This window comes from Periplaneta americana, chromosome 2 (assembly GCF_040183065.1).
Source record: "Periplaneta americana isolate PAMFEO1 chromosome 2, P.americana_PAMFEO1_priV1, whole genome shotgun sequence".
NCBI lineage: Eukaryota > Metazoa > Arthropoda > Insecta > Blattodea > Blattidae > Periplaneta > Periplaneta americana.
The window spans coordinates 40,283,724-40,301,727 of record NC_091118.1 but is presented as its reverse complement, the minus strand read 5'-3'; the positions used below and the strand labels follow the sequence as shown (position 1 = coordinate 40,301,727).

Below are 18,004 nucleotides of genomic sequence, written 5' to 3'. Positions count from 1 at the left end.
GAAGTCAGATATCAAAATGATTCTAAATAAGCCTACAGAACATGTCAAGATGAAGAGACAGCAAGCTTTCCTTTCTTTTGAAATAAATGTAAACCATTTCAATGTCCGTTAATAAACACTGTGGTGTCTCACTGTACCCTCCTGAATGGGAACAGTGAGACATTTGCATTTTTTTTTGACAAACACGTAGTGTATATTATGTCCTTTATCTATTAACATTTTTGTGTTTGTATTATTGTACTCCATGTTTTAATGTCTATTTCTATTGCACTTGATTTTAAAAATACTTGAATTATCACTTGCATACATATGTCTTAATATTTTGTGTCTCACTGTACCCACTACTCCCCTATCGCATGATATAACAGTTACAATCTTAGATTTATCACAATTTAGCAATAAATTGTAGAGCGGTAATTATTTATCTCGTTTTAAGAACTGCCCTAACGTGATTCAGTTTAAATGAAATATTCCAAAGCAAATTTCTCAAAAAAAAAAAAAATTCTTCACGTATCATAGTTTACGAATGAATTTTTACTCTTGTTGTTTGTGGTTTAGTTAATTGTCCGAAGACAGGCCTGAACCTCACAAGTGATACCAACAAGGCACCACTTACGAGGAAACTAGGCCAGAAGATAATGAGATAGGGTGGCCAATTATTTTTCCCTTCCATTGCATACATCTCCTACTAGCTACATATTACACTAATCAAACTTCAGATGTATACAAACAATTTGTTCTTCCTCTGACACATATCGTCAAGTGAGATGCACTGCCTGATAATAGATGTATAGGGTATTTCAAAAGTCAGCTCAAACATTAAACCGCTATAAATATTATATAATATTTGAGACAGGGAAAGAACAAAAAATCACAGTGTTGGGCAAACAACGGGGTTTACAAAACATTGGGAAGATGTCCGCCGTACTCTTGTTCAACGTACAGCATTCTGTCTGCGACAACATGCGCAGCATTTTGCAGGTAATGTCTTGGAATATTGGCAATTTCTTGTGAAATAGCATCTTTAAGTTGCAGTAGGGTTGTTGGATGTGTCAGGAAAACTCGTTCTTTAAGTCGGCCGGATTGAAATCTGGAGATCGCGGAGGCCACATTGTTGGAAAGTGCCTATTGATGACACGATCGCCAATCATTTGCGTAATTAATTGTTTTGCAGGGATAAAGAGGTGAGGTGGAGCGCCATCTTGCATGAAGATTATGTTTTCTATATCGTGATTCCTCAGTATAGGGATGACGAAGTTCTGTAAAATGCTGTACAGTAGTAGCGCTCCCCGTTTACTGTAACAGTTTGCCGTATTCCATTATTGTCCACACCTGTGGCGTAACGGTTAGCACGTCTGGCAGCGAAACCAGGTGGATCGGGTTCGATTCCCGGTCGGGGCAAGTTACTTGGTTGAGGTTCTTTCCGGGGTTTTCCCTCAACCCAATATGAACAAACTTTTGGTGCTGGATCCCGGACTCATTTCACCGGCATTATCATCTTCATCTCATTCTGACGCTGACTAACCTAAGATGTTGATAAAGCGTAATAAAATAACCTATTAACAATTAATGGTGGAGTTAACACGCGTAATTGAGGTTCATTTTCCGACAAAGTCTTCAATAGGCACAGTAGGTATTTTTACATTAAATTTTATAGTGTATAGTATTTCAAATCCTTTAATTAGAAACAAACATAAATATCAACGAGACAACAGCAGCAACTGAACCAAAAAAAGGTTGGTTCAGTGGTTGATTATGGCTTCAGCTTCAATACAGGTAAAATTTATTATTATAATTAATTTTCGCTGTGGTACATAAGCATAATGGTAAATATTGTAAATTTTAATACAGCTCTACCAAGCCAAAATCTCACGAACCGCCACTGATATACATATCACCCAGTACCTCAATCAGAGGCAATTTAAGCAATAAAATATAAAACCAGATTTTCTTCATCAATTTCTCATTGTAATAAAGAATAGTTTACTTTTAACACTGTCACTGCAAACAACAGTTTTTTAATATTTTTGACTATTACACTTTTACTACGTCATAGTACTTTTGACCAATAAAGAGGTAAGGAAGGATGTTTCAACTAATCATGGCTGTTTATCGCTGCAATTTTATCAGTTCCCTAGCATTTGTTTGCTTTTATCAGCTTGCCTAGTATTTGCTTCTTTGTTTGTCAACATTTCAAACTGAAAATTCTTCACGGTACTAGTATAAAACATGCTTTTCGATCGTCATTTGTTTCCCTCATAGATAGTCGACTGAAAATGGGGGCTCCGTTCAAACGTTTTGATGAAGCTCATTTCTTCTGTTTTTATCACCTCCCTACCATTTGTTTCTTTGTTTGCCAACATTTCAAAAGTAAATCTTCATCCACAGATGATGTTATGCGGCTGTTGGGATAAACAAGGTATCGTTTACTATGAATTGCTTCCCAGGAATGTAATCATAATTGCTGACATTTATTGCCAACAACTCAATTATCTTGTGGTCGCAATTGAAGAGAAACGACCGGGAAGACTGTATCAAGTGTTGTTGCAACACGAACTTAATGCAAGCTCTCACTCCGATAGCATGACGAAAGCAGCTACCAGGAGCTTGGTCCGAGGCGATTCCACATCCCCTATATATTTTCTCGATCTTGTGCCCTCAGATTTCCACCTTTTACGTTCTCTATCGAATAATCTTCAAGGGAACTTCTTTGATAACGGAGATGCTTTACGAAGTTGGCTAGGTCACTTCTTTAACTCCAAACTAGCAGATTTTTTCGGATGCGGAATGGAAAAACTACCCCAGCGTTGGCAGAGATCATAGACAATATAAAAGAATATAATATTACTGATTAATTTCTGTTTTCTATTCATCTCAAATAAAAGTTTTTGTCGCAGTGGAAAAACAGTATGAACTTTTATATCAACCCAATAATTTATTAATCTTATGTCCTTCAAATGGCAACAGACAACGAAAATTCATCTCGAAAAAAAGCCTATTATTGCTATAGATCCTGTAACAACGGGTCACGACAAGGTAACTGGCATTGACGTGACAATAAAATGACGTAAGTTACTTGCAGTTATCAATATGCAGTTATCAATGACCTTATGTTAAACGTTTCAGTACGCGATGAAGCCGATGATTATGTGACAATGATTCACATTATCGCTATTTTAAACTGCGTCAAAAATACGGATGTAGGTTTGATTGCATTATCTGATAACAGTACGCCTATTATCGTTACAGGAAACATGACATTAATGTTGGAAAGGCAATTCTTCAAAATTAAACAAGTCACTTACAACAATATTAACCAAGTTACTTTATTGCCTCAAACTGTTCACCATTCACGTTCAAGCATAATTGGCAACGCTTTGGAAAGTCGTTAATTGATTTTATGCTCGACCATGCCGAAATGTAGTAATTATACACCTGGTAGCAGTCCTTTAATGCATGTCATTAAAGTACACCTACTCATTAAAGTATAGGTGTTCAGCCAATAACAACTCAGCTTACAGGTGTTCAGCCAATAACAAGTCAGCTTTGTACCGTTATAAAACCGCAAGTATCGATTATTCTCGGATATGCAATCGAAAGAGAATTAGCGAAAAGTCACGGAGGCTGGAAATCCAATACTGTCGCAGAAGGTTATGTTCTGTTACTATAATAATTAGCGTTAATTGTAAATAATATTCAAATAAATTCAATTTGTCATCTCGTTTTTCAATGTCGAATTCAATAATCAAGGTTATATCAAATTTAACGGGATTACATCAAGGTCAAAGACATTATTGTTCCTCGGAAAAAATCAATACTTTCGCGTCTGCGCACATCTCACAATTCACGACCTAGAAGAAGGTCACTTCTGATCTTGTCAGATACAAATAAAATGTATACATCTGAATAATTTCAAGTTAGAAATATGGTCGAGCATAAAAAGTCGTATGAAACTTGCCTATAATGGTAATTAAGACGCTCGTATGAATATTATGAAACTCGCTTGCGCTCGTTTCATAAATATCCATACTTGCGTCTTAATTACTATCATTATAGGCTCGTTGCATAATGTACTATTATGAGACATGTCGATTGGAATAGCATGAATTTCTTCCTCACTTGTTATTTTCAGCATGTTGACGTCTTGTGATTTCCGGTCATAAACCTTCTCCTTGAAATAATCCCACAACCAATACAGGTTTGCTTCCGATCTCTGATAACTAAGGCTAGGATTTTGATGACCTATAAATCATGAAAAAATGTCCTAAAACAATGCATTTATGACCTAAAAATCTTTCAAAAATGCCCTTAAAAATGTCCTAAAAATTGATCTTACAGAATTGCCTTAGTAAGAAAAGAGGTTTTGCACTAAATATTTAGACTAGTAATTAAATTAAATTATAAATTTTTTTCTAAGTAGTACATTTTAATTATTTTATTTGATGTTATTTCCATGTATGATCGTTCTCCTCTGCGTCGGCATGTGGACGTGAGGTCAGCAGTCGGCTGGTCGGTCTTGGCCCTTCATGAGCTGTAGCACCATGGATGTACTTTACTTTTAGTTTACATGTAGTCTACTATCAGGCCACTCTTATTCGGAAGTAGCAGGTATAGAGGAGTTTATATTGAAGGGGTGGTTGGACTGATCCAGTACATGGGGTGTACTACGTTAAAATGGCAATATTTGTGTAGAAAAATATTTAAAAAAATATTATACAAAATAATGACTATTAATGGACACAATATGTAAAGAAAATATAAAAGGAAATAGACATTATTTTACATTAATAATGGGGATTTATGGCCAAAATTAAATGAAAATGCCTAAAAAATGACCGAATAAAACAAAATATGATCTTATGAGTTGAAACAGGCAAAAAATGCAAAATAATGGCCTAACAAATATGTCTTAAAACACTCAGTTTATCACAAAACACATAAATACTAAAGCAGCTATGTTTCTGGCTTACAAGAAAAAAGATGCAATTTCATCAAAATCCTAGCCCTACTGATAACGAATTTGAATGACATCACGTGTGTCAGGAGTCACACGACAGCTGAACTGTGGCGCGAGGTGACAGACCAGTAGTGAGTGATCTCATTGTCAGAGTGCACGGCGACTCTCAGCAGAAATTCCCAAGAAAATCGAGCCTTTTTGGGAGGAGTACATTACGACCTTTCCAATGCCTCTCGATACAGCGCTAATGGCCCCTGTCCTTGGTTTTTTGGCTAGTGAGCGAGCTGTATGTTGCGTCATAAGCAGTGGCGGCTCGTGAGTATTGAATTCAGGGGGGCTGCATACAAAAATAAACCATGCAACTTACATTATTTAAAGATTAGTTCCATGCGCCTTGTCTTGTAGGTTGAAAACTTTAGAATCATCTTTTTATTAAAATCTGATATGTCGTTTAACATAGTCTACAATGGAAAACATAGCTAATGCGGTCAGTCTCTCTTCTCTCATCGTATTTCTGAGATAGGATTTTACTCTCTTCAAACACGAAAAGCAACCTTTTGGTTCGGAAGCTGTCATTGGTATGGTGATAGCTATGCGTAGTAGTTCCACAACATCTGAAAATGAGGCCTGCAAGTTCTCAGATTGAATAAACTGCAAGAGCTTGACTGCGTCACTGATATTTCTGAATTCTTGTCTCTGATAAAACACAGTGAGTTCCGTTTTTAGTTTGTCTTTATCGAACATTGGAAAAAAAGCTTCACACATACATTTAGGTCATTTTCAGGAAATGAGCTTTTGTAGCATTCAAATTTTTCTTGACACAGAAGAGAAGGTATAATATCAGATGTTCTATGAACTGGAATCGGGTGTTAGCTTGTGCGATAATGAGGTCACACACTTCCTTGGCTGCCGCAACTCTTGTCTGAATCCCTTCCATCTTACGACGCTTTTTAGGGTTTTCATTTTCACCGATCTCACTACCCAACTGTGCACTGTTCCGTATTGTCTGTATGGCATTAACAAAGCTTGATATGCAGGGTCGGCCTCGGTAGTAGAGTCGGTTGAGGGTTCGATCTCGGCCAAGGTCGATTGCATTTAAATGCGTTTAAATGAGACAGGCTCATGTCAGTAGATTAACTGGTATTTAAAAGAATCCTGCAGGACAAAATTCCGGCACACCGGCGACGCTGATATAACCCTTGCAGTTGCGAGTGTTGTGAAATAAACCATAATTTAATTTTTTATATGCAGATTTGAACCTTAGAAATGTCTAACTCGCGATGTTGTAGTTGGCTGTATAATATATCTACATGATACATCAATAAATGAAAAAACTGAGCCAGAAATTGAATTCAGGATCTTCAAGAGTACGCACAAGGGCGCTTGCCTCATTTATTGTGATGTTGTTAAATGTTTCAGATTCCATTATGGTTTGAAAACATTCTAGCAATGGCTCCTTCTCATGAACAACATTTACTGTTCTTATTTTAAAACTCCATTTTGTTACCCCAGCTGATGGAATTGTCTTTGAAACACATTAATCTAATACAAACTGTGCTGAGATCGAGAGAAGAAAGCAGGGATACTGGATAAATTAGCAAAAAAAAAAAAAAAATATATATATATATATATATATATATATATATATATATATATATATATATGAAGCCGTTGTAGACTATTTTGTTTAGCGTTTGTTTGTATAATGCGTTTTGTATGGTAGCGTTCACATATACAGGCAACGTCACAGCCCATCAACGGCAAGGACCGTCTGGGATTCTCGAGGAGAATGTTTTGATGTGACGTGGACGGTTTGATAGCGTGAATTGTTTATGCTTTCTTTTTCCTCCCTGTTATTTATACTCGCTTTAACACCTTTGGTATCTTTTGATTGAAATCCGAAGGTCTGTTGTGAACTAGATGGTGACTGTATATGTATTACTGACTTGTTATGAATATGATTTCGGTGATGAATGAGGCCGATTGAATCTTTTCAGGTCCAGAATGCAAAGTGAGGTGGGTTTCATTAAGGGATCAGTTTAGAAAGGCATTAAAAAAGAGGAAGACTAAGAGCGGACAGGCAACCAACACCGAAAAAATTGGAAATATGAAGATTATATGTTATTTCTGATCCCGTTTATTAAAGAAAGAGAAACTATAGGAAACGTTGAACCTCAAGGCAGTGACGATTCGAACAATCAAGGAGAAGAAGAAAGTTTGAACAATGATACAAATGAAGAGACTGCAGAGATTGCTGCTTCACATCCACAGGACTTAAGAAAATCAGTACTGCCAGAAGCAAGAACACTGATCCTCTAGTTACAGGGTCACAAAGGCGTCCAAAGAAAAAGGTGCAGGAGAAGGAAACAGCGTCATCTCTCGTTATGAAATATTTATTAGAAAACAATGAAAAATAAAAGCAATTGACGTCTACCTGCAGTGCGGACCCAATAGATGCATTTTTCAACGGCATAGCTGCCACAGTGAAACAATTTTCACCATTAAGACAAAATCTGGCAAAATCAAAACTTTTCAATATAATTTCTAATCTTGAAGAAATTCAAGAAAGGATGTTCCAGTCCCAAAGCAATGAGCAGCCTTCGATTTCTTCAGCACCACCAGCTCACTATCAGCATCCCGTGCTGCAACACAATCAGCTGCAAACAGATAGGGTTACTTATCGGACGACCTCAACTACGTCACATGATCTGACAAGTATATAAACACCGTCGCCTACACCATCACACGTGTCAGGAATATCATCAGTTCAAACCTACTATTAACAATTTTCCCCTGTAGAATAATTAACGTTTTAATGTGAGTGATTTTATGCAAGGAACGACAAACAATAATTAGTTTTAATTGACATAATTGCTTTTCCATTTCATTGTTTAGACTACAATCTGGAAGGACTTGCCTTAAACAAACCATCAACTTTTCTTTTGCTGAAATTGCTTCTCTAAATGTTGTGTTTTGTTTTTGTATTTGTATTTCTATTTTTTGAAGCAAAATATAAAACTGATATTTTGTCATTCTAAAATACTTATGGAAGCAACTTTCATCATCCTCCAACTGTCGGTATAGTGTATGATATTACCTATAATCTTCCTCTTTCTGAGCATTTCTTTCATCCATATTCTGTTTCGTTTTCTTCTTACGGCCTCTTCTTCGTCCAACAAGACAGCAATCATCGCAAGTTTTTGTTTGTTAAATATCGGGTTGTTCGACAGCACAGTTCCTACAGTAACTGACGGTCACTTGCCGTTAAATGTGAATGAGTTTGCATTGGACGGTGATGGTCCGTGACGGTGATGTGACGTATAATGTGAATCGAGCTTAACTCGCTCTCAGTCTATCTACTTTTTACAGGGACCAAAATCCCTGAATAAAGCTGTAAAGTTAAGTGAAAATAAAAGAAGCCTGCAATAAATGAGGTTTCGTTATTTCCAAGACAGGCCCTACGAGGAAAAAACTACCAAGTAGAAGAGGAGGTCGATGGTTTGTCCACAAATAGGTCTTCAAGGCGCATTGACATCATCGCTATCCCGACAAGATCAACAAGCGGATTAATAATTGATCCAACTGTGAGAATGGAAATGTATGAAAATCAACCTGCTGAGGTACATCAGGAAAAATGCGACATACAGTATACGACCCCACTATACCACAGTATAAGGAAAAATATCATCTAACGTCGATCGAAGTTATTGGATTACTGATTGGGGCTAGAAGGACCATCACAAAAAGATTCGCGCATTTTTGTAAGCAGTTTGGTCTAGGACAAACTCTTGTCACTGAAGTATCTCTGTCTGCAGTGAAGGGATCTATAAAAATCCTAAGAAACCATCTCTACAGTTATATAGATTGATCTCTTTGCTATGGCGATCTGCTCACTTAAGTTGGGTCTTGCAACCAGTGCTAAATAGACGACTGTGATCGCACAATAGCTAATAGATATTAGGAAATTTTATGTTTCTTCTGGAATTAATTATGTTTTGTTTAGTCTTTTCTAATTATTTCTAATTGTGCTATTTCTTATTCTTTTTCTTCTCCATTGTTTTCTTTTTTTCCATTATAACAACAATTTTATGGTAAGCTTTGTCTTCTAGGCAGCCTTCACTTGGAGGAAGCTGAATAAAATTTATTCGAAATAAATAAAAGATTGGTAAAGCTCGAATGAAATTAATTTGTATCATCTCGTGGGGTGCGGTGACTTGTGAAGGAGGGTGGATTTGCTTGCTTTTTTCACTCTGAAATTAATCCCATCCGAGCTTTTGTCAGTCTTATTAGGTACAAAAAAGATGCCTTTCTTGGAAATAACGAAACCACGTTTCTTTCAGGCTCCTATGATTTTCACGTAACTGTACTTGGCATCGGAAAGAGTTGTTATGTACCCCTCTCAAAAAGGCTCGATTTTCTTGGGCATTGCTACTGTGATACACCGTGCACTCTGATTATGAAATCACTCACTACTGATCTGTCACCTCTCGCCGCAATTCAGCTGTCGGTGTGATTCCTGACGCACATGACGTCATTCAAATTCGTTATCAGAGATCGGAAACAACCCTCCGTAGTCACAGGCTATGAGACAGGAGAACGGGCTGGCCATTCTGTTGGTCCTCTTCTACCCATCCACGTGTTTTGCAAATCACGATTCAAAATTTCCCTCGCCGCAACAGCATAGTGAGGGAGCGCAACGTCCTGCTGGAATAAGCAATGTTCGTGTTCACCATTCTGCACCACTGGCACCACAATTTCATTAAGGATATCACAAGATTCACATTCCTAACAATCCTTCCCTTTCAATCGTATCCCAAACTGTGACTATCCCGCATCTTAAACGTGTCCCTTCAATAACTTCAAAGGAGATTCTTGCGGCCTCACGATCATTACCTATGGTACTGCCCACGCTGCAACTGCAATTTGCTGTTGCATGTTCAGCGCCATCTTGATTAATTACGTAAACTCAGCATGTTCAGCATGTTGTGCTGTGGTATTGTTGTTATTTGAAGAATTGCCTTTCCAACAGTAATGCCATATTTACTGTAATAATAATAATACTGTCACCACACAATGCAATCAAACGTATATCTGCACTTCTGATACAGTCCGTAGTTCAGAACAAGAAAGAAAGACAGAAAGAAAGAAAGAAAGAAAGAAAGAAAGAAAGAAAGAAAGAAAGAAAGAAATAAACAAACAAACAAACAAACAAAGAAACAAACAAAGAAACGAACAAAAATTAATCATTTTTATCCTATAAGTTCCAGCGAAACATATTTTGAATATGCTACATGTGTCGAAAAGATTGTTATTTTTTATTTGGCTAGATCCGAATAAAGAAAAAGACGGACAGACAGACAGATAGAGGGACGGACGGACGGACGGACGGATGGACAGACAGACAGACAGACAGACAGACAGACAGACAGACAGACAGACAGACAGACAGACAGACAGACAGACAGACAGACAGACAGACAGACAGACAGACAGACAGACAGATAGATAGATAGATAGATAGATAGATAGATAGATAGATAGATAGATAGATAGATAGATAGATAGATAGATAGATAGATAGATAGATAGATAGATAGATAGATAGATAGATAGATAGATAGATAGATAGATAATTGATTACAAACTCTTTCCTTAACCGTATCCGAACCCTGAACTTTGTAGTCTGGGAGCAAGCACGTTAGTACAGACCTACCGCAATGATTGCTATGAAATTATCATAATCGGGGTTGTTATATTCTATCGTGTTTATTTAATAATGAATTTTAGGTATTAATTCGATTTTATTTTTTGATTAATGTTATGCTTTTTACATTAGTTATAGCATATTTTCCTGTAATACTATTCAAATAATACTCGGTTGAAAACAGTTGTGATGTGAATCGTGCTCTGTAAGGATCTTCAAGAGTCGGATCATTCTTTTGTTTTTCTGGGAGTGCACATCATTCCCCGATAAATTTATTCATATATATACCGGATGTGAAATTGAGAAACATAATTTCGAATTAGATCATGTAGAAAAACCTAAAAATATAAAACAAATTGGATACACCATATCTCAGGAATGACGGAACACAGATACCCACGCAGAATTCTCTAATATCAACCTAGAGGAGAAGACAAATTGGCAAACTTCTGAAACACTAACAGACGAAATCCACTTGAGGGCTGAAACATACTATTGTACATTCGTGAAAGGATATGATAATGAAGATGAATGAAATCCGGTTATTAGTTTTTTGCTTTTTTTTTTTAGACAGAACGTTTTTAATTTAAAATAATATAGTGGTTTGTTTGGCGGAAGTAATATGTGCAACAATATATATGGAAAAAGGACGACATTTTTTAAACATAATTTAAAAACGAAATAATTCGACGACAATTCTGAAGATACTTCGTGCGAATGGAAGGAAGTCTTACATAAAATAATGCACGAGAATTTTTAATTTCCTCCCAGAAGCAAGTTCCTATATCTTTTACAAATATAAACTCTTATTATCATGATGTTTTAATGTCAATATGTTTTTGTGAACTCCTTTTTAAATTTACTATATTAATTAATAACTTTTATTGATCCAATTGTACGCTAAAGATTTGTTACACAAGTTTTTTTATACCCTTGTAGAAATTACACATTAATACAGCCGTCATTCTTGTCTTCACAGCTTCAATCAATAAAGTAAAACGACAAGCAGAATGACATCCCACAACATTCGCATCGTGGTGATACTGTTCCTTATGTGTACAGCAATTGTGGAGCCGAATATTTTCGAGGTGAGAAGTAACTGAAATCAATAATAATTATTATAAATCTCTTTGTGACAGAACAAACTTCAGAAGTCTGTATCGGCAGCGAGGCGTCAAGTGGTCGCATGTTTCCCTGCTTCATGCTGCTGCATGTTCTCCTATAATTTCGTCTATTCTTCCCTTTCATCATTCTCATCTCATTTTCTTCTCACTTCTCTCCAGTTCTTCATTTTCTTCTCATTTTTCTACAGTTCTACATGTCTTGTCATTTCTCTACAGTTCTACATTTCCTTCTCACTATTCTACAGTTCTTCACTGTCTTCTCACTCCTCTAGCGTTCATTTTCTCATTCCTCTCCAGTTATGCATTTTCTTCTCATTTCTCTGTAATTATTAATTTTCTTCTCATTCCTCTCCAGTTCTTCACTTTGTTCTCATTCCTCCACAGTTCTTCATTTTCTTCTCATTCCTGTACAGTTCTTCATTTTCTTCTCATTACTTTACTGTTCTTCACTTTGTTCTCATTAGTCCACAGTTCTTCATTTTCTTCTCATTCCTGTACAGTTCTTCATTTTCTTCTCATTACTTTACTGGTCTTCACTTTGTTCTCATTCCTCCACAGTTCTTCATTTTCTTCTCATTCCCGTACAGTTCTTCATTTTCTTCTCATTATTTTACTGTTCTTCACTTTGTTCTCATTCCTCCACAGTTCTTCATTTTCTTCTCATTCCTGTACAGTTCTTCATTTTCTTCTCATTACTTTACTGTTCTTCACTTTGTTCTCATTCCTCCACAATTCTTCATTTTCTTCTCATTCCTGTACATTTCTTCATTTTCTTCTCATTTCTCTCTAGTTCTTCATTTTCTTTTCAATCATCTGTAGTTCATTTTTTTGCATTCTTTTACAATTAATAATCACTGGTCAACAGTGATTTTGTTAAATGTAAAATTTCTGCTGTTTCTTATGTAATTTCATCTGCTGATTCCAAAAATGAAGTTAGAATTTTCCTACCACCCATCATTTTGTTGCAATTTTAGAAAAACTGATTTATTTTTATTGCTTTGTGCAGTCCTTAACATGCTAATGGAAAAAAAAAATATTTCAAATATTTCAGTTTATTGATTTAATAATTGATCTATAACTTCAGATCACTGTTACCTGTGAAGTCAGAATTCATAAAAAAATATTCCTCATAAGACTGAGAGTTAATATTAATTCTCAGTTGATTTGGAACTTACATTCATGAAACAAGTTTCATAACCTGTGTTTTCTTTGTCCTAATTTTAAGTGTGGCAAAAGTATCTTATAAAGTGGAACATACCTCGAAATACTGTGTAAATCACAAACAATTTTTGTTACGTTTGTGGTTAATTAACTTTGAAAGCACACATGCGAATTTTACTACATAGTCAAAAGAGCTTACGAGTGTTCTTTTGATTGCAAAATAGATGAGGACAGGAACTGCGCCCCTGAAAGCTGTTGTGCTCCATGTGATTCTATTAACTGGTTGGCTAAAAGGACCCCGTCATATGCCTTTTCTAGTTTCAATGATATGCCGGGAACCCAAGAAGCATTCAACAGACTGTTACTTTCTAGGAACCACAGATCAGAAGATTATAGAGAACTTGTCAGCGAGCTGATTCAGAACTATAACGTGATGTAATATGTCTCTCAAAATAACTTCTTGCATTCTCATCTAATTTTTCTTTCCTCAAAAAACGTTCGGTTAGTGAACGATGAACGTGGGAAGCATTTTCATCAGGATTTTTATGAAATGGAAAGGCGATACCAGAAAAAAATTGAGACTACTGCTGGAAACTCAAAGAGATGTTTTACAAGCCAAATATAGCCTAAAATATATTCCACACACATTTTAGGTAAGAAAATATGATTTTAAGTAAAATGTTACAAGTATTAAAACTAGAAAAATTTTAACTATATTTCATATACAGTAATTACTCAAACACTCTGGGTGATAAAAAATTTTTGGAAACAGATTTGAAATCAGCACGAAAAATACTATGAGGATCACCGATTATTTATCTTTTAACAAAGTATACAGTATGTTTAATTTTGTTGACCAGTGTAATTTTCCTCTAATTCCTGTATAGTTCATTTTCTTCTCATTCCTCTACGGCTCTGCATTCTTTTCATTTCTCTACAGTTGTGCATTTCCTTTTCACACTTCAGTTCATTTTCTTTCAGTCCTCTGAAGTTTTTCCTTATCTTCTCATTCACCTACAACTCATTTACTTATTATTCGTCTACAGTTCTTTACTTTTTTCCCTACAGTCATTTACTTATTCCTCTGCAATATAATTTCTTCTTATCCCCTTGGGCTGTCTCCTTTTCGTCTCATTTACCTGTAGTTCCGCATTTTTTCTAATTTGTCTATAGTTAATTTTCTTCTCATTCTTCCACAATTCTTCATTTTATTCTCATGCCTCTACAATTCTGCATTTTCTTCCCATTCTTCTAGAATTCTTCAATTTTTTTTATTGCTCTACAGTTCTGCATTTTCTTCTCATTCTTCTACAGTCCTTCAAATTCGTCTCATTCCTCCACAGTTCTGCATTTTCTTCTCATTCTTCTACAGTTCCGCATTTTCTTCTCATTCTTCTACAGTTCTTTTTTCTCATTGGTCTACAGTTCTGCATTTTCTTCTCATTCTCCTACATTTATTCAATTTCATCTCCTTCATCTCCAGTTTTGCATTTTCTTCTCACTCCTCTACAGTTCTGTATTTTCTTCTAACGTTCTCTCCTACCCCCAACTAACTCCTCTCCCTTCCCTTCCCAGCTACATCCTCTACCATCTTCTAATTCAAACTACTTCCTCTTCCACTTCATCCTACCAACTACATCCTCTTTATTCTGCTTCCAACTACCTCCTATTCCATCTCTTACTTCCAAGTACCTCCTCTCATCTTCTCCTTTTTCAAACTTCCTCCTTTTCCATCTCCTCCTACCAACTATGTCCTCTCTCTCCATCTCTCTTCCCCATCTCCCTTCTCTCCTCTCATCCTCCTTTTCTAATTCTGCACCCACTCGCTTCTCCTTTAGTTCTTCTGCTTTTCTTTTTTGATTTCTTCGTGGATTACATTTACAGTCTGTTTCAAAACAGAAATGTAACTTCTAACAAGATACATCTTGATGTCGAAAATAATTGGAAGCACGTTTCAGCTTCTCAGTGTTATTATTCGTGCGATTTCAGCGAATCTATTCCTCCGGAGGCTGCGGCTACTTCCAGCGAAAACAAGTGACAGCGAAGCAGGGCAGCATGCGTGGTTCGACCTACGTGTCAGACAATGGGCGGCCATTCTGCGGATTCAGGGGCATTCCGTTCTCACAGCCTCCTGTTGGGGCGTACAGATTCCAGGTAACCCACCGCTCACCGTATTATTATTGTAATTACGAAGGAACATTAAGGAACTAATTCATTACATTACTGTTCCTATGAACGCCTTGTAACGTTTGTTTACTTTGTTATTTAAGGATGCGTTATCAAGTACTGGGCTATTTAGTGTAGATGGAATTGGTGATAACGAGATAGTATTTGGCGAAATGAGGCTCTCCGAAAAAAGAATGTTGAATAATCGTCTCTGTACATACCATATATTGGACATTTTGACTTGTGGATATTTCTATATACCGTCGCGAGGGGTGACTTTGTGCCATGAGGGTGACTTCGTGCCATTCGCGAAAAACGTATGGAAGTATTCTTTAAGGCCGTGACAAGGTTTTAAAGTCTACTTCCTTACGTTCTTTTATGAAATGCGCGAATGGCACAAAGTCACCCTCCTGGCACAAAGTCACCCCGCGCGACGGTATTGGACATTTTGACTTGTGAACATTTCTAAATACTGAATATTTTGATTTGTGGGCATTTTGACTAGTGGACATTTCTATATATTAAACATTTTGATTTGTGCATATTTCTATACATTGGACATTTCTGACTAGTGAACATTTCTATAGGCCTATATTGGACATTTTGATATGTGGACATTTCTATACGTTGGACATTTTGACTAGTGGACATTTCTATATATTAAACATTTTGATTTTTGGACATTTCTATACATTGGACATTTTGACTGGTGAACATTTCCATATATTTGGCCATCTTGATTTGTGGACATTTCTATACAATGAACATTTTGACTGGTGGACATTTCTATATATTAAACTTTTGAATTGTGAACACTTCTATACATTGAACATTTTGACTGGTGAACATTTCTATATACTGAACATTTTGATTTGTGGACATGTCTATACATTGGAAATTTTGACTAGTGGACATTTCTATATATTGAACTTTTTGATTTGTGAACATCTCTGCATATTGGACATTTTGACTAATTGACGTTTGGTTGTGGACATTTTTGTAATGGACTTTCTGTATACTGGACTTTGTACTGTGGACGAATTGACCTGGAGTACGTCTGTCGCTCAGAAAGTTTTTATACACAGGAAATTAATGATCTTTCTACATCTCATGATGTAGTTGGGCAAATTGTATGAATGGAATTTTTCTTGTGGAAATGTCCTCATGTAGATCAACATTGTATGCTTTTAGAATTTGGCACACATTGTGAAATGTTGAATGTCCAGTGTTTCTTTCTAAACCTGTTTGTAATTTACTCAATACACTTGCATCGGTTTTTCCATGCAAAACACTTAGTTTTATTGCATTTTATATGACAGCAATAGAATCTTGCTGGGAAAGCCCTGAAGTTTCCAGATGTTTGAAGCTGAAGTTGCCCCTGATAATAGGCAATAGACCATTTTGAAATCAGTAAAGATTCACGAATTTCAGAAATTTAGGCTGAAAAGAATCTGCAACAGTCTGTGCAATGAATTTAGATGTTCAATATAAAATTTGACCGTTTTCTATCCATGTTGGCCACCTCGTTAACGCTTGTTCTGGGGGAAATGCCATATCTAGCAATTACTGCTTGTAAGAGAGCATTCACTACGGGGCTTTTAAAAACATATTTTTTGTTCCTGAAATTAATGTGTTCACTCGTGTAAACTTGGTTCAAATATATTCGGCAAAATATTGCACGTAAAATGGAGCTTGTTTGGATAAAACACCTTCAGTGCAGTCATAGCTTTAAGTGTAGACTATATTCCCAGCGTCGGAATAGAGCATTAAGGGCTGATTCACAATAAATCTGGAACGGAAACGACAACAAGAACGAGAACGGAAATATTGTTAAAATAAATGTACCGGTATTTAAATGTGAGCATTCACAATTAACTACTGTGAATGTTAACACTTAAATACATTTATTTTAACAATTTCCGTTCCCGTTCTCGTTGTCGTTTCCGTTCTCTTTATCGTTGTCGTTTCCGTTCCCGGTTTATTGTGAACCAGCCTTAATATCTTTTCCTTTTGAATTCCGGTAGGCCACAAATCTTTTAGTCCATCATTCACGAATCTCGCAGTAGCTGAGTCCTTTGTATGGTCCAGCTCTTTGCAGTAGATAATTTATAGAATGTTTTGTTACGTTTTACACGTTCAAAGATGAAATCATTATGGTGTTACATTAATTTCTTTCACCTTTATATTTTATCATGGCTGGCTGTATTCGAAATTACTTTGTTTTAAATACATCACAATTTTAGTCACCCAAGTCTTCCTGTAATTAATGACAGCACAGAATTAATAAAAAAATATGTCTATCGAAATTCAAGCGCAAAAAATATTTCATGTTAAAGAGTTATACGTTATAATACGCAAAACTTCATGCGATTTTGTTCTTTCCATTTAGTTCTTTTTATTACTCAAGTAATCACCCAGTTCTCCAACACTTTGTAACAAATCTAGATGTAGAATGAATGTTAACGTATGCTATATGCTTCTTTGAGAATAAGTACGGAAATTTTCAGACCTATAAAACGAAAGGTATTAGAACAAAAAAAATTGTACCATACGTCATTACCAGTCTGTCATTGTTATTTTGGTTTTAGCCACCAAGACCTCCTAAGCCATGGACAGGGGTTCTGGACGCCACAGAGGAGGCTCCGATGTGTATACAGACCTCCAGAATGCCGGGGCTTGTGAACGGTCAGGAAGACTGCCTTTACATGAACATCTATACTCCTTACGTAAGTACAGGAATATGCAAGTCTGCCGCTAAGATCAGCAGTTGAGATTTAAGGGCCGTATTCATAGACATTTTTAGCTCGGGCTTCCGGTGGATGATCAGCGTTTTTCGTATTCATAAACCAGTGTTAGCGATAGGATATGATTTGAATTCTGTACTAGTAACCA

At 36.2% G+C, this 18,004-nt stretch overlaps 1 protein-coding gene across 3 annotated transcripts in view; it reads left to right on the top strand.

Moving 5' to 3' along the window:
* Positions 1 to 18,004, top strand: part of LOC138692841 (carboxylic ester hydrolase-like) — an 82,807-nt gene that overhangs the window by 30,581 nt on the left and 34,222 nt on the right. For all 3 annotated transcript variants that reach the window (XM_069816120.1, XM_069816130.1, XM_069816113.1), the window contains 3 exons: positions 11,641 to 11,749; positions 14,936 to 15,100; positions 17,701 to 17,838. In XM_069816120.1, coding sequence (XP_069672221.1) covers positions 11,672 to 11,749; positions 14,936 to 15,100; positions 17,701 to 17,838 — 381 coding nt within the window. In that variant the 5' untranslated portion in view covers positions 11,641 to 11,671. The remainder of the gene's footprint in view (positions 1 to 11,640; positions 11,750 to 14,935; positions 15,101 to 17,700; positions 17,839 to 18,004) is intronic.